Source organism: Emydura macquarii, unplaced genomic scaffold (assembly GCF_026122565.2).
Source record: "Emydura macquarii macquarii isolate MOO-44397 ecotype Brisbane River unplaced genomic scaffold, CSIRO-AGI_Emac_v2 contig_1451, whole genome shotgun sequence".
NCBI lineage: Eukaryota > Metazoa > Chordata > Testudines > Chelidae > Emydura > Emydura macquarii.
The window spans coordinates 15,711,348-15,736,437 of record NW_027131588.1 but is presented as its reverse complement, the minus strand read 5'-3'; the positions used below and the strand labels follow the sequence as shown (position 1 = coordinate 15,736,437).

The window sequence follows — 25,090 nt, the reverse complement described above, 5'->3', positions numbered from 1 at the left end:
CTCAGCATCAGCCTACCTCTGCAGTCACCAGCAAAACTCTCGCTGGACACTAAATACTTCTGGGAATCCCACCCTAGCTTCCATAGTGACTGCGTAATTCTATGCTCTTGCTTTCTCTCCTCCCTTTTCTATCCTCAACTGTGCGCTGTTGTCTCCTCCAGTCAGGAGTCTTAATTTAGACTGCAACTTTTCTTTACTCATTCTTTGAAGCACCGTGTATGCCTGTGGTGCTTTAGTAATCGCAGTATTATTATTAATTTGTATTACTGTAGCACCTAAGAGCTTCAGTCATGGACCAGGATCCCACCGGGATAGGTGCTATACAAACACAGAACAAAATAATTATGCACATACATAGATATTTTAGCAAATGAACGGCTAATGGTTATATGTTTGGCTTCAAAGGTTGTTTTCATCATGCATGTGTAGTTACTGAAAAATAACAGCAGAATACAGTGTTATTGTTAGTCTAAAGCCTACAGTAAGTTTATTCAATGCGTAGGCATATATACGTCTCTCATTGCGTGTGCCCTACTGTTATTAATGTTAACGGGAATTACAGGTGCATGCAGAGAGTAAAATAAAGCCAACACTTACTGGCCTAAATATGATTAAACACAGAATCTTTCACCTGCAGGTCAGTGGTTCTAATCCAGCCCAGATGAGTAGTTACCCAGAGTCATTGATCAGCTGTTCAGTGGTTCATGCATTAGGACTGAGGCTCACATCCATCTGAGCAGAGCCCAGAGCTCAAAGTCCACACCATTTGCAAACCTCGGCCTCCACTTTCGAAAATCTTGTGAGCGTAGTTTTGAGCCAATTTGGACAGCTGCCCCCCTGCAAACTCCACTTAGCTGCTCCCCTCAGACCCAGAAGCCTGACTCCTGCAAAATGTTCCAACTGGACACTGGAGTTCAATTTCCACTGGTAATTACGTCTATTATTATTAATGCATAAATAACATCATGTAATTTTGAAAGGTTTGCTGTATATTTTCCTCACAAAATGAACAGAATGTTCTATTACAATATAGTTTATTTAAAAAATCTAGAACTATTAAAATATTTCAATAGGGTCATAGTGTAGTTTGTAGGGAAAATAATTTGTACTTGAACTGTTTCTATAAAATTGAAACAAATATAAAAAACTAAAGTAAATTAAAAAAAGTAAAGTAAGTAAATGTTCAATAAAACTGTCAGAATAAGAATTCGTTACTCAAAACATGCTTTGCATTTTGATTAAAATCATGCCACTTTGGGCACTTTTATGGACACGTTTAATTTGCAGGCACATGAGTATTCCAAGTGAAGTCAATGGAGCTACTCCCATAGGTAAAGTGAAGCACGTGTGTACATGTTTGCAGGATGAGGACCTTAGGTCTAGTCTACACTAAAAAGTTAGGGTGATCCAATTATGTTGCTCAAGGGTGTGACAAATTCACATCCCTGGGCAACATTGTTAAACCGACCTAACCCCCCGTGTAGACAGTGCTAGGTCGACGGAACAATTCTTTCATTGACCTGGCTACTGCCTCTCAAATGGACTACCTACACCAATGGGAAAACCCCTCCCATCAGCATAGGTAGTGTCTACACTGAAGCGCTACAGCAATGCAGCTGTGGCGCTATAGCATTCCAAGTGTCGACAAGCCTTTAGTCCCAGATTTAGGAAAGCATTCCTATACAGGCAAGCATTTGTGCCCATGTTCAACTTTAAGCACATACGCAAGATCCATTTCTTCCTGAACAGCATGCATTTAAATGCTTTCCTGAATTAGGGCCTTGGTGATCTATGAGGGCTAAATATAAATAACCAAATCTGGGTCTCACTAAAGTCAACGGCAAAATTCCCACTGATGTCAATGGAACCAGGATTTGACATAAAATGGGTCTCTTATTTATCAAAACACAAAGATAAAATAACATCCCTCCAAGGCTACGTCTTCACTGACGGCGGCAAATTCGCCACCGTCAGATCGATTTCTCTGGATCAACTGAGCGGTCAGTGAAGACCCGCTCAGTCGATCCAGAAATTGACATATTAAGACCACCTTCTCAAGTGGCATAGCACTGTGTTCCCGTCAGCACAGTGCAGTGAAGACAGTGCGCAGAACAGAAGCAGGGAAGTCGACGGGAGTAACGCAAGTTTTTTGCGTAGTTTGCGTAACTCCTGTCGACTGCCGCTGAATCTCGGAGGTAAGTGTAGACAAGCCCTAAGACGATTGACTACTGTATACCTTCTTACAGGAGATGGAAGGTGAGATTCTGGGCTGGGCCTCTCACTTACAGCCTGGGGAGGAGGGAGATAAGGCAGCTTTAAGCCACCTCTGTGCTCTCCCAATCCCCAGGCCGTTTCAAGGGCTGGAGAGCCCCCTGGTATAACATAGATAGCATCCCTGCTCTGACATGCCTCTCCTGACACCAGTCTTGCCCCTGGTATGCCCTCTACACTAGGGCTTGTGAGAGGGAAGGTCACAAAGGGTAGCTTATGGCATTCTTCCGCAGTGTCTTCACTGGAAGAATACTCCCCTGGGCAGAACTAGAGCTTTCATTGTCCTCTTCTGCTGCTGTAGCCCTATTATCCAGCAAAAAGAAGCCAGAGCAAGGATCTCACTTGAAGGGTCTATTTTTTTTTATTATTTAAATTTGATTATTTTCCCCTGTGGCTTTAAATTGACAATCTCCTCTATTAAATATACATACTCTCCTCTGTGGCTTGTATGGCAGTGTGAGGCGACTCTTACTAATCAAGGGCAGCTTCCAAATAAATATATACGGTACAAAAAACCAAAAATGAACTCGATACATTACAAAGAAAAAGAGACATACACGCTAATAAATTACAAAAATAAATTACATGCAAAACTTAACGTTCGTTATCATCTATCGAGACAGTAATAACCCTAATGGGTACAGAGATGCTAATTTCTGTAAGTAGGCCAAAAGATACGATAGAATCATATGTTGGAAAATTGCTACTAATTAATGTAAGGTACCAGAATAATTTTACATGCAGCATCTGAGATTCTAATATCCACACAAAGGAAATAAGAAAACAGAGTCTGTTCTTTTTAAATATAGAAAGAATATTTGAACATAATGTTTTGGTGATATACACTAGAGAAGACGACAAATATTTCAGAATAAATGTTAAAAGCAAATGAGCTGTGTCATGTAAATCCCATTTAATATTATGGGACTGTGGTGCACTCATAGTGATTGCATGTGCCTAGCAGATGCACAATTTTGTGCTAAGTTTTACACGTACAATTGCATACCTGACTTTTTAAAAATCAGGTCCCATGTGTCAGCCATCCAGGGAAGACTTCTTTCTCCAGGAGGGGACGTACTGATTGTGGTCACTGTGTCCGCTGAGATCATTTTTGAGTCCTTTTTTATAAATGCATGGCAAATTTCGCCCTAGAAAGGGAGCAGTGCTAGCTGTCTATGTCATGCCAATTTATGCACCATCTTGGAGAAACAACCCCTGCCCCTTGAAATAAAAAGGGAGCAGCCTCTGTAACTAACAGAGTTTCCATGAGCCATCAAGCACAAAGGTTGTGTTCTGGTGAACAGAACACTAATGTACTTAGGCTCTTGGAAGGAATCCTGCGTGGTTGCCTAGCCTGAGCTGCTGCTGCCTACGGTGCTGTGGCTACATTGCTATTTGTAATGCGCTACCTCAATCAAAGCTAGTGTGTGTACATCTCGCCAACCTAGAAATTACATCACCAGTGGCAATGTAGACACAGCCCCATGATGAAATCCCGGCTCCACTGTAGTCAATCGGAAATTTGTCACTGACTTCAATATGGTCAGAATTTTGCATTTAATCTTTCCATTTCAAGACATCATACTGTAAAACATGAGGATGTGAATGCTTATCATTTATGAGGCTCTATCAGCTACCCATGTCTCTCAAATTACAGATGAACTGCAAAGCAATAACAAAAAGAAATTGGTTTTGCCCTTTACTGACCCATTGTGATGTTTGTAACAATCTTCATACCTATTTTCTGCTTGGTTTTGTTCATTTGAATGATCAGATTCTCACTTCTCACTCTTTTCTGGAGGGTCTTAACAAGACCTTTGGGGGACTGAATAGTGATGTCACAAGGCCATAACTGGAGCTGCAGCTCTCCTTCCTCGCAAAGGAGAAGAGAGGCAGCATCTGTCAGAACAAGCAGGAGAAAGCAAAAGATTTTGTGAAAAGAGTTCATGAGTCTGATTTTATATTGGAGCAATTAAGGAAACAAACATTTCAATTTATTTCTGCCTTGCAGTTCACATTTAATGTGCCAATACAACAGCTCATCTCTATTCAGAAATACTCTTAAGCATGTGCTTAACATTAAGCATGCTTTGTTGAACAGGGACAGACTTAAGCACATGCTTAAATGCTTTGCTGAATTGGGGCGTCAATAAACACTACGCTGTACTGCACCAGAGGCGATAAAAAAAAAATCTGCTACCAGGTTTTGGGGGTTTTTTGCGTGTTAATTTTAAAACCATTTATTTTCTCTCTTCAGCAAATCTTTTTCTTGTAGTACATACACTTAGAAAACAATACACTCTTGGCAATGTATAGCATTTCATTTCATTTGACAAGTGGATTCCAGCATCATTGCAAGGGCACGAAACGGGAAACGAGATAGAGCAAGCTCCCTAACAAGTAAAGTAATTAATAGAAAAGGGAAACTGAAGTATTAAAAAGTGACTGTGCCCTGGCTTTATAAAACAGCACGTGTAGAAGTGATATTTTCTCATCACCGAGAAAGGTGGAAGCATAGCACCGTGGTACTCCGTTACTGCTGAAAATGTTAGGATTCAACAAAACCAGACAACACTTTGATAGACACATTTACCAAAATATGAGGCTGATCCAAAGCCCACAGACATCAGTGGGAGTCCTTCCATTGACTTCAACGGGCTTTGGGTCAGGACCTATTTGCAGTTCCTATTTCAAGGTAGATGGAGCCAGCCTTAAGTAGACAAGCAAAGCAAGTGACTGCTGGGGATACCATAGCAAGCTTGGTGCCTCACTTGCTTTGCCCATCCCATCCGCTTCACTGACGGTGAATCTCATGGCCTGATCCTTCCCATCCTCTCTCTTGCCTTGGGCAGCACAAATCATAAGACAAAGGCAGTCCCACTATTATATGGAACAACAGCAAGCACTGAGCAATGAAAACGCATCTCTGTACAAGAGCATCACATTGAATAAAAAGTGACCTCCCATCCCACAAAGCAAATAAATAAATGTCCAGCCCACATATGTTGGCTCTTGCCAGTGTTCCCTCCTGTGTTTTCAATGGAGCTGGAATTCACATGAGGCTTGTTTTCTTAATGTGTGGATCTGTATTGTAAAAGACTTGGCATGTTACTAGCAATACATTTGTTAGATAACCGTTTTGTAGAGCTGGCAGAAAGAGAGCGCACAAATTGGTTTATGTGGGTCCGACAAAAATGGCTGCTTTCTACTCCTCTTATCTACTTTTTATTTCCCCCCTTCTTTCCTTTTGTTCATCAGAGGAGGTATTTTTTGAGTTTACATTAAGTGGTGTTGCTACAAAATGTGACTATTTATTGAAATGGCCCATTTCTCTTTCATACATGCTCACACTGTTGTTTTTTCATCTGAAAACTTCTATTTAAAAATTCATTTAAAAGATTCTCAGCAATATGGATCTGTGTTTAAAACAATTCTCCTTAGGACCCAGAGAAAATTCCCCAGCAGACAGTCATCGTTTTGAAGTTGAACTGAAAATGTGTTTTAAGAAAACAAATGCACAGAATACAGGGAACTCTGTGACAGTGTAGGGGCATGGATTCAACTCCCTTCCCACTTCCGGGCAGGGAACCCTCCTGGGATATAATAGTGGCTGCTGTTATTGCAACTCCTACATCAGATTTCTTGGCCTCTGGATCTGTGTAATTGCAGATTCCATGGCCCCAGCACATCTCCAAGCTGCTCTTTCCCCTTGCTTACATGCCAACCTATTTGAGGACTGAACAGTGTATGAAGACAGCACTATTATATGTTGCAATATATTATATAGCCGCTAGATGTCTCTGTCTGCTGCACAGAATTTGAGACTGGGTGTGGTCCATGGTAAACAAAGGAGACAGAGACAGAACTCAAGCAGTGTAGAAACATTTTTTTTTTTTTTTTTTTGCATCTGTAGTTTGCCATTGCTATTTTTAATAAATTCTTCCTGTTTAAGGCGTGCTGTGATTCCATGTATTATTCATGACACTCTTTGCATGGGAACCCCACTGCTGGTCTTCAGCATTGCAGAGGATTTTATATGAGCCTTCCATACCCGAGGTGAATTTTGGACCAAAGAAAATACTTATGGAACCTTAAAACTGAAATAAATACATTTATAAAGTAAACTAAAAGATTTTATAATGCTCGCTACAAGCAGAGTTCAGGGTTCTCTTTCAAAAATTGATGATACCATAAATACCTATAGCAAGAAGCACCTAATAATAATACATAATTATGTATTATTGTTACTACTATTACAATTAAAATTCCATTGCTATGTTGTAGATACCAAGGATCTTAACCGCATATTAATAACTATTCAAGGCTGAAATACATTTTCTTTAATAAGATCCTGTTTTCTTTTCAAATTGGTCCTGCCTTCACAATATATTACAAATTCAAAGAATGTCAGCCTGAGAAGAAGAGCTTCAGATTTAAGGCTCCAAAACATTAATTTATCATTTGACTGATTTGGGACATACAGATAAATCAAACATAGGGGTGTTTATAAGAATCCACAGCCTGATATTCTGCTGAGCAACATTATACCTGATCTTCAAAGATGTATCCTTGCTATGGGTGGGACTCAAGCAGTGAAACCAATGTTGGCAGATCAGATGGCAATGGCAATGTAGGAGGAGGTTAATTTAACTTAATGGATTTTCTGATGATTCAAAGCATAATTATTTCATTTTATTCTTCCACGTAAGCAGGGTCTTTGCAGCTTTTACAAAAATAGGGATATATTTTTAAAATGATTTAGCTCAGCTCAAGTTATTTTTAGTTCAGCTATTGAGCTAGAATGGAAATAAATTATGATGTTGAATGAGTTGCTGGTGGCCTCTGATCTCTTTAAGGCTAAGAGAAAGACTGTCTCATTCATCTACAACAGTGGTTTAATTGTTCATTTGACCACTTTTAGCAGTAGATGACCCCCAAAGGCAGCCTTCAGCAACTGATTTAGCCAAAAGCCATCAATTCTGCCATGTACAATTATAATTACAGAGATCTATTAGCAGGGGTATTTTTCCCCCCCATGTTTGGGGAAGATTTTAAATCAGGTTTTGTAACGTTCATATGATTGATTACTCTGTGCTACATTTACTGCTGGTGTAACTCCACTGACTTCAGCAGAGTTACATCAGGGATAAATTTGACCCTCTGTCTTCCAGAGAGCTATCCATACGTATATATACTTACACATTCAAGGAAGAGAATTCTCTACTTATTAGGAGCATATGTATACTTAAGATATCCAATAAAATGGTACTTACAGTGTAAGGGGAACCTATGATTAGCGTCAATCTCTGGCTTGGTGTTGCCAGCTCCTGTGATTTTATCGTGAGTCTCATGATATTTGGTGTTTCTCTGAAAATCCCAGTTCACTGAGTTTTGTCATTAGGTACTTCCATTTAACATAAAAAAGTAAGTTTCTAGTCCTTCTGCTTGCAAAGAAAAGCTTGAAAATGTGTCCCTGAAAAGCTCTCTCTCTCTCTCAGGGGACTGACATGATTTTGGACATCTTGAGTTGGCAATAGCCTAAGCTGGACACAGCAAGGGAAGGATATAAAGAGCCCATCCCTCCACTTGGACCACCTGTAAGGGAGCCAGGCATCCCTGCTGGCATCCCCAAGGGGCACTAGCCAAATGCACAAGAAGAAGCATGCATCATCCTTGTAAAGGATGGTGCTCCAGGCAAATTCCCCTTGCACGCTTCGGAGCTAAAGTGTAGTGCCTCCCAAAACTCCCTAAGGGCCAGTGCAGCTACGGATGGGCCATGGCACAACCTGACCTCACGTTGAGTGTGCAGATAACATCTGGTAACCACATGGGGAGGAAGGATGTTTGAGGCCGCTAGCAGAGGGAGTGGTGGTGGCTGAAGGGGGCCAGTTCCTCGTCCTGACTCTACCTCCGTGGAAAAAGCAGCACGCAGCTCCACAGCAAATTTAGTAACGGCTTTGTGACCAGCCTCACGTTGGTGATGGATGGAGATGATTTGCCACGGAGCCGACACGTTCAGAGGTTTTACTCTGTTACGTACGTTTCCCATTTCAAGGCCAAGGAGGACCTTTATGATCAGCTAGTCTGACAGGCTGCATAACACAGGCCAGAGAATCTCACCTAGCAATTCTTGGTGTCCTTCCCAGTCAGCATATCTGAATGTGAAACCCTCTCAATGGACCCTAACGTAACCCTCTTCTGCTGCGTTCATATTGCTGGGATAGTGTCTGGCCAAAGAGAGAAATCACTGCATTGCACAGTGAACTCCTAGGACATACCCATCCCGAGCGTTCTGTGGCACAGTGCTGAAGACTAGCGTATTCGTCTTAAGTACCTTAGCAATGCTACCTCCTTACACAACCAGCCACAGCTCCCTCCTTGCCCTCCCGCAAGTAAACAAGACCTTTTCCACCTGTAGCTTTACCCTCCCAGATGACACCCTGGCCTCCACACCTTGCAGACCGAAAGCCTCATGCTTCCTATTCACATTACACAGTTGCAGCAGCACAACCTACTTTCCCCCCGCTGGTTCCTGGCCCGTCAGGAGTTGGCAACACGAAAGGTGACAAAGCAGGGGCGCCATTGCAGATTTTGGTGGGGGGGCAACTTTAACCATGATTCTAGGGGCTACTTAGGCATCTGAAAATTCTAGGGTTTTTGTGCAGATAACTTAGAAATTAGCTGACAGGAGCACTGTATCTAAATCCCACATAAAGAAAAAAAAGTAAGTAAATATTAGACCCACTCACCTCTAATACCAACATGTTCTGATATCTTGTGTCAAGTCATTTAAGGTACACTGGTTAGGTTTAAAATTTTACTGTCTATTCTTACTTTGTTATAAACTCTTGAAATGAACAATTGAAATCCGCAGCGGAAACAACGGTAGAAAAATCTAGATTACTTTCCATCATTTAGGCTACTTACTTTTTGCAGTTCACCAAACTTGGAATGGATCATTTAACTTTTGGAAACATACTGCTAGTGAAGGGCTCTGTGAGTTTATACTGCACCTGCCTGAGGTTATAGGGGGCGTTACCATACTACAAACAACAGACTAGAAACTGACTTTAAACAGGAATGATACTGACACTTTCAAGTCACTTTCACAGTATTTCCAACCCCAAATAATCAAAAATCATGAGTCAAAAATCATAAAGGTTGGCTTAAAAATCATGAGATTATGTAAAAATAATAGATTTGGTCTTCTTTTAATTGGCCTTCTGCTTTTTGAGCTGTTAGAGTGCACTAGAGTGCTTTCTCCACAGGTACGAGGGCTAGAAACTTACTTTTCCTTTAAGAATGAAGGCTGAAATCATCATATCCACTTGACTCCAGGAGCTGGGGCTTTAAGGAAAATAATAATTATCATGAGATTCATGACAAAATCATGAGAGTTGGCTACATTGCTTTCACTTCTGTTTACAGGCTAGTTACTTTCCAGAAGGCTCTTAAAAACAACACTACAGCAATTGAGTTGCAGGTCTCACAGGAGAATATTTAAAACCAAACACCAAGAAAATTCTTCATTTTAAAGTTGAGAAAAAAATTGAGTCTTCTGAGGTATATCAGGGCCACTGCAGGCAGGAAAGGAAAATAAACAGGCATAGGAGCTCTGGACAGCTCTTCCTCTTGAAAAAAAGCTGGCGGGTCAAATCTTCCAGTCCTTAATCAGGTAAAACTTCTATTGCCATCAGCGACTCCACTCATAGCTATCTCACATCTCTCTGTTTTCTCAATGTAACCTTGGCTCAGAGGGCTTGGCTGTATTTCTCCTGAGTCCCCTGTGTTCTCTCTTCAAACAGTCCCCCACACCCTCCAAGGATTGTCTGCAGGCTCATCTAAAGACCTCCAGATCCTTAATCTAATCACCAGCCCTTTCTTATCTTAATCGCCCTGCCTCTGTCTGTAAATGAAATACTGACTCCCTGCCCCAGGAAGCAGCCCCTCTCCTCTGCAGAACTCACATTCCACACTTGGTTGCCTGGGGCTAGGATGTGTGTTGGGATCAGACTTCCTGTACAAAACTTAAGGCAGGGCTCCTGTCCCCTGCAACCTTAAACGGCACCCCTGTGGCAAAGGACATTTTGGGAGGACAGGCTTCTCTGACTTAGTTCCCTCAGTGGCTCCACAAGAAAAGCCTAGATATTAGCTGCTTCTTTCATGGCATTAGATGGGGAATTGGCTGGTGTTAATAAGTACAGCAGGTTAGAGTTTTTATTTTTAACTTGTAAACAGAGATGAGTTCCTATGTACTACGCTTGAAAAATAAACTGTAAAGTTTAAGAAATTAATTCAACATAAGCCATCATCCTCAGACTGAGACCTGAACTCATTCTGAGTTATCATCTAGTACTTTTATAAATCCCAGTAAATGTCTAATTGCATTTTTCAGGGTCTAAATACTTTGTAAATTTGGTCCTTTGTCTACACACAAAGTTGCACCAGTTTAACCAAACATCACTTTAAAATTAGATTGTTTCCCCAGTGCAAAACCCCAGTGTGGACACTCAAATAGATTTAAACCTGGCTTATATCAATGTAGTTTAACCATTTCCTTACTGAATCAAGCTAAATTGATTTAAGCCATTTAAAACGGATTTAAGAGTTTGCACACAGGGGGTTTTGAACTGATTTAGCTAAATCCTTAGTTAAAGCAAAGACAAGTTTGAAGGTAGACACGTCTAAGAGTTGAATCCCAGTTACATGATTCCATGTATAAGATACAAATGGCACTCTGATACCAATAAAGTCAATGGGAGTTTTGCCACTGAATTCAGCGGAAGCAGGATATAAGGTTTTTTGTTCTGATTCTGGCCCCCTATTCGGTCTACCAAGTTTTTTATAAGCAAGCAGGGAAGTGCAATGGAAAAGAATCTTGTACAAGTATAAAATTCTTCAATCCTCTGCCCTCTCACAGTTATGAAGCAAGCAGGCAGGTTGGATGGACAGTGTAGATAGGAAAAATTGTAAAGACAGAATGACCCACACATTTTAGAGTTTGATCCAAATCCAGTTCCTTATCAAATATACCATTATCAGCCTTTTTACATTGCAAAGCATGTACTATAATCTTTGTAAAAAACTGCTCAAGACAGCATCCCCTCTTACAGGAATACGTTACACAATATGTCTTCATTATGTTGGCAGCAGCTAGTCATCACAACCAGGTTAGATCCTGATCCTTCAAAGACTCACCCATGTGTTTAGCTTTACACACTGAATTAGTCCCAGTGACATCAACAGCAGATAAAGTTAAGCACGCGCATCAATCTTGGCAGGATCAGGGCCTTAGATATGACTTTGGAAACAAGGACGCATTTGTTGGGGAAAAGACAGAATTTAAACTCCATGCTGATTTTCAGTAGTATTTTTGTTAAGAAGATATTGCTATAATTGAGTTTATAAACCAGTGGCAAGGGAGCCTTTTTTTAAAATCCAATTAATTCTCCCTTCTCAGCAAAAAGTTATATTGCTCCTTGTTTATAATGAGCTCCAGGATAAAAAAAAGTCACGTAAGATGCACAAAACTCTGCTCACGATTTAGTGGAATTCAGATTCCATGTGAAATCATTCACCACATGCAGTGAATCACCCTTTGTTAAGAAACCAAGTCCAGAGACAGCCTAAAAAATTTACTACCAGTGCGGAATCTCTTTCACTTAGCAATTAACACACTCTATTGTTAAATCAGGTCTCACACTTTAGCAGTTCGATTATCTTTGCAGAATTATGTATTTGTGGTACAAACACTTAATAATAATTTGATTGTGGTTCAAACAAACATTGATTAGTCCAGATATTCCTTTCCCACATGAGAAGTCCCTATTGAATTCAGTGGGTTTATTGCAACTAAGGGTTGCAGGATCAAGCCCTACATACACAGCAATCCCTTTACCCTTTGCTGAAATGCAGCCACCTCTGTGGTGGAACATGGCAACTGTTTAACAGCATATAGCAATACTATATAAGAGTTAAGACAGGAAGTATACAATATATTAGTTAGTTAAAACTACACAGGACATTTAGGTATTCAGAATGTAATTACCCAAATTTCAGTTTGGCCGGGGAACTAAGAGAACATCTCTGCAAAAAGTGCTGTGAGATATTTAGTGAAAGCCTTGATTTTGCATCTTATCTCAGAGACGACCTCTATCTCCTTCCGCCACTAGTTCAGAACAGATTCACAAGGAAGAGTTCAACCTACAGGATCACTAGCACCACTTTGGGCACCATCCAGATTTTCATTAGCGATCTCTCATCCAAGTCATAACCAGGCCTCAGGCTACTCAGCTTTTTAAGAGCTGATGAGAACATTGCCCTCGGCAGTACATCTGCAAGTCATTTCTCTGGTAACTGCTGGTCACAACAGACTGAAATTATTTTTACTACCCTGTTGAAGACAAAGGCATCTCAGAGATAACACGCACAGAGCCAAATTCTGCCCTAAGTTATAGCCATTCCCCCACTGAAGTTTTTGACTCAGCAGGTTGAAATTCCATAAATAGCACTGACAGCAGAGTCTGGCCTGCTAACATATGTGAAGGTGATAGCCATGTAATGAACTGAAGAACTATACAATAAATGAATTTACCATGAACCTTTGTCGACTACATCTGACCTCTGCCCATTAATCCATCTCCCCGGGACTAAGCCTAACAATCAGATCTGAATTTTGCTGGGGTTTTATAGAAGGATCTCCATCAAATAATTTACACATGGCAAGACTGCTGTGAGGAAGTGTCTAACGGACAGATCAACACAGAAATGAGAGTACACCTGAGCCCTTTCATTGGTTGCAAAATGAAACACTAACTTCTGCATTTTCTATCTTACAGGGCTTTGATGGGTTTTATTGAATAACATTGGAAACTTTACATACAGCTAATATTTTATTTGACAACAACAGTAAAGATCTCAGTGTAACAGGTAATATCTAACTGTTCGACAGCCTGGTGCCAAGAACCAGATTTCCCCATGCACAGCATTTGATTTTCCCCTGGAATCGCTGACAAAAAAGGATTAATCAACCAAAAGGAGTTGTTTTGAGAAATGTATGTTTTTATAATACTTTTTCGGTCAGGCTGATCATTGTGTTGAGGGCAGAGGAAGGCACAAAGAAACACAAGGATATATTGGAAAGAAATTTTTCACTAAAAACCGGAAAAGATCTTTTTTGCTTTGTTTAAAGTAGAAGCAATATTACTTTAAGGTTTAAAGATATGTGCATCTTTCTTCATCCTCTCCAGGCTGCTGTGATTTACAAGTTGGTGGGGAAAAAAATGTAATAAAGATTCATAACAGGACAAACTTCCCTCCAGCCATTACTGTTACACTTCTCTCCTGCTTCTGCATTTCAATGATCAGTTCTCTTGATAGGAATAAGGAAAGGGAAACACTGGCCAGCACTCTAGGCTGCTTTTACTAAGATTTTATCTTTCTGATGTAGTAAACTAATCAAACAGTCAGCTTTTCTATCTCAAAACTCCTTCTGTATAACTACATAGCTGCATACTGTCCTTTATAGATATTGCACTACAGAACTATGTGGCTGTCAATTGTAACCTACTTTGAGGTCTATTTGTTTTAAAGAAAAAGTCTACCGGTTCCTTTATGAAGCATCCCTGGATTAACATTATCCTACATCAAGTGCTTATGGGCTCCATTAAATGAAAGCTTTCCAAATACCCTTCCAATGTAGAGTGCTTAACTACTGATTTATCTAGTAATATCTTCCGGTAACCCATGGTGACCATGATCAATATTTCACTTTCTCAACTGCAATTCTTGGCTTAGAAATGTGTCCTTTAGAATGACACTGTATTCCCTGCATGACAGCATGAGCTTTCTAAGGTTTCATACCTGGTATTGACTGTGCTGTTGCCTCAGTGGTGACGGTAGGAGCAGTGTTAGGTTGCTGCTGGCTCGAGCTGACTTCTGGCTCCGCGCTAATTGAAGGAGATAATGCTACTTCGCAAGCTGGAGCCTGATTTGGCACGGGTTGGAGAAGGTCTTCTGAAGCAGCTTGCTCTTCTTGTCCAGGGAGCTGCAGGGCTGATAAAGGAATGCTAATCTGTTTGCTGGCATTGGAAGTGCTGACTGGCATCTGGAGAGCTACCTGTTGGCTGGCTGTAGGGGTGTTAGCTGGTCCTCTATTTGGGGAAGCCAGAGCTACTCTGGCAGGTTTCTGAACGGCAGGCCTCGATATGACGGGGGGAGAAGTAGATGCGTTTTGTAAGTCTAGCTCAGCACTGAGAGAAGGTGCTACCAAGGGGGTGGTCTTGGAGGGGCCAATATAGGAAGGTCCAGCATGGGTGTGTGGCTTGGGCTTCGACATCTGTGTCAACGACAGTGCAGGTCCATCAACGCCACCGGTAAGTTCTGCGTTAGCCACAATATAATAATCTTCAGGGATTTCTTGCTTAATCTTTTTGACTATCACATTGTTACTGCTTTCATCGATGACCTGAGACTGGGAGCCTGAAAGAGATGATGAGGATTGGTCCGCTCCAGGCCTTTTGCGAGAAATGGTTTGAGATCTTTGGGTATGAGGTTCAAAGTCACTATCCTCATCGGTCACCGAGGACTCACAGACCATGTCAAAGAGAGTAACCTCATCTTCGTATTCTTCCACAGCTTCATCTAGCTCTGAAGGCTCACTGCAGTAAGAGAAATCACAGGAGTCCCTGGTTCTGTTACAGTCCAACTTTGCTTTCACTGGTCTCCCAGAGTACCTCTCTACTGGGCTGGTCTGTGTCTCCGAGGGCACGCCTATGATGCTGGGACTGTCCGAGTTGAAGCTTCTGTTGTCCTGGAAGCACACTCTTTCCTGGGACCCAGCCCTGCAGGTCGCAGTCAGTGGCCAATGATATGCATGGCCGGCACTACAGCCCCACATAGCTGTCAGGTTGCCATGGGAACCTTCAGAAAGCAAGTGCTTTAGATTTGGAATGAGATTGCAAATGGTCCCATGGCTGTGGGCCCAACTGACCAGTTTGGAAAGGTTTTCAGAAGAGGTATGAAGGCAATCCTCCATGTTATAGGATCAACAACTCCCTTCCTAAAGGGAAGGAAATTAAAGACAATTGTTAGGTTACATGTTTTCAACAGTTGTAACTGTGTACTGTTAAATAAGAACATCACACACATTATTTTTCTACTAATAGGGGAGCTGAGACCTATTTTTATATATTTCTTATATATTTCAATTCAAACATTTTTACAAAGGCAAATAACCATACATAAATTATAGGTAAACCATCTTGCTATCATATAATAGGCTCTAAAAGACACTTCTCAACATAGCATTAATCTTTAAGCACCGTCTCTCCTCTCCTCACTCTGGCTATAAAATGTCTTTAAACCGGGTGGGGTAGCGGGGGGAACTCTTTTTGCACCGCAAATCTACAATGAGACAAAACAGCTTTTTAAACAGGCAAATTTGCTACTATTGACAATCTAATTTAACATGTTGACACTCAAATCTAAAATAAATAAAATCTTTATATTTGATAGACTGAAGAGAAAAAAAAACAGCCAACCCAAAACCTCTAACGATAACTTTTAGCCAGAATCTGAAATTAGCATTATAGGCACTGAGTCTAGTTTTCCACACACTTTGGTCAGATTTAATGTAATTCTTGAACTATTCCAAATGCATCTTCATTTTTAAAGGAAATTCAGAGAAATGCACCTGAGGCCTAAGATTGGTAATCTTTCCTTGTATTAAAAACAAAGTTACTGTATGATTGCTTCTTTGTCATCTTCCACCTGACTATTGGTAGCAGCTAAGTGTCCAGAGGCTAATAGTCCAAGTTTTCAATTAGCTTCAAGCTGTCTAGAATAGTGATTCTGCTGAATCTTGAGAACTAAAACTTCTGTTGCTTTATCAAACCTTCCAAGTTCATAGAGCCAAATCTTGATTCCATTGGTATCAACACAGCATTTGTCCCTTTCACAATAATGTGTATCTAGAAATCCATAACAAGAGGCATTGAAAGCTGGAGCCAAGTTAATAAATACTGGAAAAGTATAATTTATGGCATTCCACGCAGAGGACAAAGAAATTGTTGAATTTTCAGTCTTTGTCTTGCCCTAAACCTCATGTCCTGCTCATGTTCCATCTTTCAGATAAAGTTAGCTTACCAACAAAAATCTCATCTCACAAGAGGGTGAGAACCCTCAACTCCTATTGGCTTCATTGGGAATTGAGGATGCTAAACACCTTGCAGGATCAAACCCAAAGTCTGCTGGGGACTGCACCAGAGTTTACGTCTGGCTAAGCAAGCATTGAACTGTTAATAGATTTTATAATGGTTTCTTGACCCCTTGCATCTCGCACGGTCAGAAGAGAGATAATCAGAGATGGGAAAGATGCTTCATTCACTTAAGCAAACAAAAGGATTCAATAAAGGAGAGGTAAATTCAGAGCTGTACAATGCTGGCATAGATATGTTAAAGAAAAGCACGGAAATGGAACATAACTGAGTTAGAAGCATAGAAACTGTTCACAAGTAATTTCTATACTTAGTTTTTGGACTGTAGTATTTTTTCTGAGCAGTTTGTTGCAAGCATTTTGATACTGAAGCTCTAGTAGTTAGTTTTTCATTATACAATTAGATAATGGTATGTTATGTTTCTGTTTTCTGACTGGATGAATTTAATATTTAGAATCAAGATTTCAATTCAAAATACGCATTCCCAGCTAGCATCCAATGTCTGCATAAAGTTCAGTGTTTCAGCAAATACCTTTGCATTGCTGCCAGTAAACTTGTTCACCAGAATGGTTACAATTAACAAAATCAATTAAAACAAATTCACTTAAAAATACAAATGAACATTCATTTGTTATTGGAGTTGCAGTATTTGTGAACTCTACTTTGGACTGTATAAACAATAGTCAATGTTCATTATCTTTTTATCCAAGCCTTTCCACTTTTAATTAAGCAACAAAAATCTTCTTTGGCCAGAGACAGAAATGAGGTCCAGTTAGTCAAATATTCAACGCAACTCTAGATTAACAACATAAAAACAAAACAAAAACATAAAAAACAACCCTCACTTCAAGATAGAGTCAGATGATCTAATCTATCTAGATTCTTACACAAACTCCATCTATCGTAATATCTGACTGCCTCATAATCCTTACTGTAATTAGCCTCGTAATATGCCAGTGACGTGGAAAAGTATTGTTATCCCCATCTGAGGTTCCGAGAGACCGTGGGTGAAATCCTGGTCTTAGTTAAGTCAGTGACAAAACTCCCTTTGACTTCAATTATGTCAGGATTTCACCTTATGTGATTTGCCTAAAATCACACCAGAAGTCTATGGCAGAGCCAGGAATTAAACACAGGGTTCTGCTTTAACTCGCTGGAAAATAATGAGTACGTCGGCTCTTTCAGCACTGCAGTTTTACCTCTCCTAACAGCAAGAGTTACAGGATTACCAAGGAGCCTTTTAACCATTGCCCTGCTTTAATCATTAGAGTGAAAAGGTGGGTGAAGTGATATCTTTTATTGGACCAACCTCACCCTAATATCTTGGGACCGACAGCTACAACAACTGCTTTAATAACATAACAGCAGTTATATGGCAAATCCAGTCAAACTACTGCGATACTTAGAACGTTCACTAAAGCAAAGAATTCTGAAAAGAAGCATGTAAGTTTGAAAACACTTTCTAAAAAATTTACACCCTTAAAAAGCTAACTTGACAGCATCCTTTTTTACAGTCTTACTTTTAAACTAAAGGCTATTTAAACTTCAAGAAAGGTTTACCAAGAAGGAACTCACATAACTTGAAATTTCACTTTCATTTAACACAAAATTGAATTGAAATGTTCTGAGTTATTGTTCTTCTAAGATAATCGAGAATAATTTTATGTTTATGTTCTCCAGAGTATCTCTCTAATTTGCTATCTGCTACCTTCCCACAGGTCACTTAATCAGAATATACCAGTGACATTATCACACTGCAGAAGAAGAGATACACGGACCTGATTCACTTCTCACTCACACCTGGTGTAACTCCATTGACTTCCTGAGCCACTTAAATATAGTCAGGACTCTCTAGTGGGCAGGATGGCCGGCCCCTACTTTTCCCTTCTGGTGCTTTTTGAACATAATCGGCTTGCCTTTTGAGAGATGCTGAGCACAAGCAGCTCCTGTTGATTTCAGTTGGTCATGAGTGTTTTGCATGTTTGAAAATCATGCCTTATATGGTTTCTTAAAACCAATTTAATGTGTAGCTCATTCTCAGTGTATGTCCCACATCTCTACCCATACCCACACAAATATTTTAAAGGCAAAAATAATAAAAATATTGCTCAAAGACAACTATATTGTAATTGACATTTAACCCAGCAAAATCAACAGGTGAATACTTGGCTACTCCTTGTGTGCCTCAAAACCAAAATATTTCCTAAAAAACGAGGTAAGCGTCAAGTATATTTTATCATTTGGAAAAGGCTGGCTCCAATTTAACAGCTCAAACCATACCAGAATACCATTTTTATAATATAGCATCTTTTATCCCCAGCAAACTGTGGCCTGATGCCACAATGAGCTTTGTGCGTACAACACCCAGTGCTCACCCAGAGGTCTTTGCAGGATTGGGACTTATATGCAGAATAATAAATAAAATTAATGGCCTGATCATGAAAAACCTGCCAGGCTCAGGGCATATTCACTTGAGTAACCTCATTGTTTTCAATGGCACTACTCAAGCTAGTAAATCCTATGCCCAGGATGAAGAATTTGTATCATAAGGCCCTTTACACCATAATATTTATATTACACATCTGTACTTCTTCTTTTTTTTTTTTTTTTTTTAAGGTAGTTATTGGTATTTCCATTAGAGAGTACACACAAATTCTTGACATTTCAGGCCATATATGTTTCACTGGCACCGTAGCAGGGAATTGTCTTTTGGAGAAAGTTGATTCAAAATATATATATCTAAGAAGGAAGCAAAGACAACCTACTGAAAGTACAGCTCAGGACATCAGACGATTGCTCTTCCAACTCTCCTCCCTTTTTACACACTAACAAACAGGACCTGTGCCCTCCTCCAGGGCTCCTGAAAACCCCAGATGCAGTGGAATCAGTGTTTCTCCACAGAACAGGACCTGAGAAACTCTTGCAGAGTGCCTGTGACCCTGTGTACTGTGTAGACCGGCTCCACAAGGGCCCCCCGTGCTTCCCCATGCAGGGAGGCTTAAAAGTCATTTTACTGTGCAAAGCAAGTATGTAAAAGTGTCACCTTCTTACTCAACCAATCTCAGAATTTTGTCTGCTCACTTCATTGATAGAAATAAGCATAGGCATGCTACCTTTGGCTCCTGTTAGCACTGCAGACAGGTAAGCGGAATGAGCTGCACTGCAGACTCTGTTTACACATCATCAGAAGGATTGTTCAGTCAGTTCTAATCAGCTACCCCTGTGCAAATCCTCTGACCAGCACAGGCTTGCGATATTGCTATGGGCGTAACTGGAGGGCAACACTATTGCACAGATGCAGTTGAAGGCTCAATTTGGCTGGCAGAACCTTTATATCTGGTGACAACGCACAAGATGGAAAGAACCCAGCTTGACCCTGAGACCCCAGGTTGTGTTTGCAGGGCTGGACGTCCAAAGGAAACATCTTTTTACTCATAAATTAAGTGCATTTGATACAGAAATTATTATGGGAGGCAAATATGGGACCTCACAGGGCCACTTTCGCAGAGTGGAACCAAACTAGAAAAGACTGAGTATGAGTCTGATGAAGCCACGATGTTGCAGACCCATTGGCCACAGCCTCCTGCAAACTGAAGGTGCAGAAACAGTAAGGACTACAGCACTCCTGAGATTGCAGTAGTCTACAGAAAAATCACTTCTCCTACCACCCTGGGCCAAACCTATTTCTTCTGTCTCAGCAAAGGGAAATGATTTCCACTTCATGCATCTGACGAAGTGGGTTGCAGCCCGCGAAAGCTGATGCCCCCAGAAATGTGTTAGTCTTTAAGGTGCTACGGGACTCTCGTTGTTTCTGCTGTATACAGACTAACACGGCTACCCCTCTGGAACTCTTCCCAAAGGGGCAGGTTTTCCATTCATTCAGGCTGCTCTGTGCTGGCTGGCAGACCAGTCTTACTTGCTAAATCACATTGCGAAGGTTGTTTAAGTCTCTCTATCTAACTGGCAGGATTCAATAAGATGACTCATGCTTTACAGCTTACTCACATGAGTACTTGGAAATCACACAGTAAACTAGCAAAACTGAGCGAAGCCTCCAATACGAATAATGCTGGTATCTTAACTGCATTAAAAACTGCAACGCTTTACTATTCTAGGGGGATTTTCTGCTGATTAGAGTCCAGCAACGTCTAATCCTGTGTGAGTCATCTCTAGGTGCTGAAAATTCAGTGCAGTAATCTGGACCCTAAATTAAGACTCAGACTTGATCTCAACATGGGTCGACATATTAAGCTTTTTTTATCCTCATTTACTACCAGCTGCTAGGGTGATTATTGCAGACTTTTACTTCACTATGCACCATGAGCCTCTGCTCGCCAGTGTTAAGGTTGCAAACCCCTTCCCTCGAGGCAAAGGGAGACATCCGATAAGTCATCATCTGATTGTACAACCGTGGAAAGTGACTGGCTGTAACCAAGAACGTTTCTTTTCACAGTAGACACTTAATGACCAAACTATTTTAAATAATAGCAAAGGGATCTCTTACAATCCCTCTTTCCTAGTACAACATAGGAACAGGTCAGGTGGTTTCATGCCGGCAAAACTCCTGAGTTCTGACAACCCAAAGAATGGCAGGAAGCCACCCCAAAGTGCTCTCTCCTAGATGGTACACTGGTGTAAGCAATGTCCAACAGCTAGTCCCAGTATCAGTAACCAGTCTGACTGGAGTCCCTCCCTCACTGACCTACACCATGCATTTGACATAGGTGACAGCCATGTACCAACCTGTCTCCTCTGCCTGAATAGAGGGAATGAATACCAGGGGGTCTAGGAAAGGGAGTGGTAAAGAGGGGGGAGGGAAAGAGAGAGTGCCACCTACATTGCATCATTTCCCTTTCCTCTTGGATCGCTACAAGTTCTTCCAGTGGTGGTTTGTGGGGTTCAGGATTGACAGGTGAGGAATGAATCGGCCAGAGGCTGGAAAGGACAGTGACAGGGAAACAGCAACATCCACCCTTTATTCTGCCTCTATTTAGATCAGCATTGGCTTAGGCAAGGTTCCCCTTCCTTGCTCTGAAATCACCCCATGAGCGGGTTCTGCAGGCATCAAGGAAACCGATGGGATCCCAGCTCCACAGGAGACTTGCTGGCAAGGAACAGGAGGCAGTGAAGAGGCCCAGGAACTATGCACAGAACTGGATATATCTGTGAATACATGAGGTAAAGTGCAGCCATTGGTATTATGCCATACGGCACCACTAGGGCCCTCCACAACACGTATATGACTGAGGCATGACCTGGGGAAACGGTGTTTGGTTCCCAGGATATAGGAAACTGCAGCAGTATGCAACACTTTGTCCTCACAAAGCAACGGAAGATAAGAATGGATTTCCTCTGAAGGCTAACTCTGTCCAGACCAGCACTGACTCATGCTAAGCAGCCTGTACATCACAACAATATCCACGAGCACTTCTGGCATATCTTTTTGCACTTCAGAGCCTTCGTCATGGATTTGTGCAAAAGAGAACAGTGTGGCCCATGGTTATATTAACTCTGTTCCCATCTTGCAGAAATTTATCATGAGACTTACGATATTTGGTGTTTTGCTTACAGCCCAAGTTCCTGGAGTTATGTTATGACTTAAAAACCAGCTTTCATTCAAATAAATACGGTAAGTTTCTAACCTTTCTGGTTGCAGTGAAAAGCTTGAAAACATGAACCCAATGGCTCAAACATCAGAAAGCAAACAAGAAGACGCCCTCACATTTCTTCTTTAAAATAAAAATTCATGATTTTTAAACCAATCTCATGATATTTGGGGCCTACCTCATGATTTTTTAACACTTGGGATTGGCGATTCTCTATTAACCCCTACATCAGTGGGTCTAAAACCATGGTCTGCTGAACACTTGCTGGTTGGTCACATGATGCTGGCACGCCTCTTCATTTCCAGCTGCTGAATCACACTAAGCAGCAGCTTGAAATACATAAATGCTTCCTTAATATGACTGTTCCATGTGAGCAAATGCTGTGGCTACCACTGGGATGTTATTCTATCACCAATGAGAAGGGAAGCAGCAATTCCATTTGCAAGTTTCTTTTATTTTTATACTTATAAAGAGAGAAATCCAAGCCCTTAACCCACAAAGCTCTCAACTTTTAAACTAGCAGTTTTACTGGTGTTATATAAACTTGTAGCCAATTAAAAGTTTTGGCCACATGTATTATTTTACCAGCTTGTTTATTTTCTTAAGTGAAATTCGTAATCCTTGTAGAACTACTGAAATTGACAGCCATAGAAGCCTCCTTCTGCTTATCTGCAGAACAGGGCAGCTGCTGTGCAAATTTCCCCATAGTGCTCTCTCAGCCCACATCCTGAAGTGACCACCAGTAGCAGTCATTTCACACAGGCCACCAGTCAGTCATCAGCTAGTAATGACTAGGGCTGGGTGAACTAATTTTCTCTAATTTCAAACCCACTGAGACATTACGGGTTTGAAAGTTGAATTCAAACTCAAATATTACTGCATTTACAGTCTGCTTAAGAGAGAGACTATGCAGAGAGAAGCAGAGAGGAGAGAGAAAAACTTATTAAAATAGTTACACTATATAGACCGTGTGTAAGACACTGAGTTGTGCCACCCCAATGTTGGAGTAAAGGGCAATTTTCTATCTAGCACATGACTCTTCTTAATCCAAAAGCCTTTTTTTCTTTTTCTTTTTTTTTTTTTGGGGGGGGGGGGGGGGCAACTGTCTCTAGGAGAAATAAAAGGTTTAAATTACAGGGAAAAGGGACACAGATTCAGGCCAGTTTTTGCAAATCTCAAAAATAGTTTGACAAGTTTCTGAGCCCTTGAACTACAAGAGATTCCCCTACAAGACTAATAATTAGTCACTATTCCCTACCAGCCTGGTGTGGAGTCCAACCAGCAGCCTAGAAATAGAAAGTGGCATGTCTCCTTAACAAATCCACATAGCCCCTACATATTATGGAATCCTGTATTATTTGTTAATGTTTTTAACAGTGCCACAAGAAGTTATTTACAAGTAAATGATGCTTAAAAAGAAAAAACCCACATAGAAATCCACAAGTGAGGATAAGTAAGTAGACCCAATTTTTTGTGTCTATCAAATCATTTTGGGTAGCAAGCGTTTTCATTTTTACAGATATGTCTAAATATACAGGATAAAATCCCTGCCCTGCTGAGGTCAAGGGGAGTTTACTCCAGTGGGGCCAGGATTTCACATAACATGAACAACAATAATAATACTAGTAACTGATATATTAAATGGCACTAAGAATTCTTTTTTCCCAGAATGTGATGTTAGAAAGTGGCACATCTTAATGGGCAATATAGTTTTCCATTCATTAAAATATCATGGCCCTCTGCCACTCCTTTTCCATGGGCCTACAGTTATTCCTCAACTGATGGCATGTCTTCAGGGAAGATTCTTTCGCTGCCAAGTATGGCATGGTTTCAACTACAGCTGCCAGCACAAGTGCTTAACAGGCAGCAAACTGTTTTACTGAGGAGATTCCTTTAGCCAGCTGAGAAAGAAGAGGATTTATTTTGACGTTAAAGAATACCACCAGGTTATTAGCTCAAAAGCATTTGGTATCTTTCACAAAATGGAACGCTCTACAAACCACTAACAGAACTGCCTGGAGAATTTTTTTCCCCTAATTAAAAACGTTATGCAATGATGCTGTTGCTGCTGTGTTTATTTCTAAGTGGCTATCATCACTTCACTCCGTTCACACTGAAACAACGTCAGCTATTTAGGCCTTGAACCTGCCCCATGCTGCTGTTGCGAAGGGTATTGACTAAGGCAGCGAACAACTGTCCCTCACAATGGCTGCCCTAGGGAATTCGCCCCCAGCTGGGCCCTAGTGGGTGAGATAATCCCTCCCTTATTTGCATGTCAAAGTTTGTATATAAATCTATGACTCCTCAGACATGCCCATCCTCCACCTTTGCCCCACCAACCTTCAGTTTTGTGTTCCCATCCCAAGACTATCAGCTAGTTCCTTCCACTGTGTTCCCAGGAGTATAGATCGGATTCTGCCCCCCTTACTCATGTCAGATGGTACCTGTCTCCTCAAGCAGGGCTACTGAAATGAATGGGAATGCGCAGTGACTACTTACAGTAATGGTGGCGGAATCTGCCCATAAGGGACAGGCATGGAAGGGTCTTCGGACTTTCTACTGCTCCGTTTGGGGGTCTGTAATTATGGACTGATTTGCAAAGCAGCTGAGCACCCAGAGCTCTTATTGATTTCAGTGACTGTAGATGCTCTGGAAATCAAGCCCACAGTGCTTAGCTTTACTGTCACCCATATATACCCTGCTGCCTCAAGCTAACACACAAAATCTTTGTGCACCCTGCTGCACACTACACAAAGGTTTGTGGGATCCAGGCAGGAATATAAAAGCTAATACAAGTTTTTGAATGATAAGAAATGTTTGGTGTTAAACTGTAAGATTTTAAGACTGATTTTTTAAAAACACAGAGCTCTCAGATCATTAACAAAACATAAGTGTAGACTGGAAACTGCAACCAAACACAACGTTCCTCATTATTTAACTTTATATTTATTGAATGGGCCCTTCAAACGTCTTCTAGATGCATTTACATAACTTAAT

The 25,090-nt window shown here is 40.9% G+C and overlaps 1 protein-coding gene across 1 annotated transcript in view; it reads right to left on the bottom strand.

Moving 5' to 3' along the window:
• Positions 1–25,090, bottom strand: part of KIAA1958 (KIAA1958 ortholog) — a 114,965-nt gene that overhangs the window by 46,550 nt on the left and 43,325 nt on the right. Inside the window, exon 2 of the mRNA XM_067553229.1 lies at positions 14,134–15,331. Coding sequence (XP_067409330.1) covers positions 14,134–15,307 — 1,174 coding nt within the window. The 5' untranslated portion in view covers positions 15,308–15,331. The remainder of the gene's footprint in view (positions 1–14,133; positions 15,332–25,090) is intronic.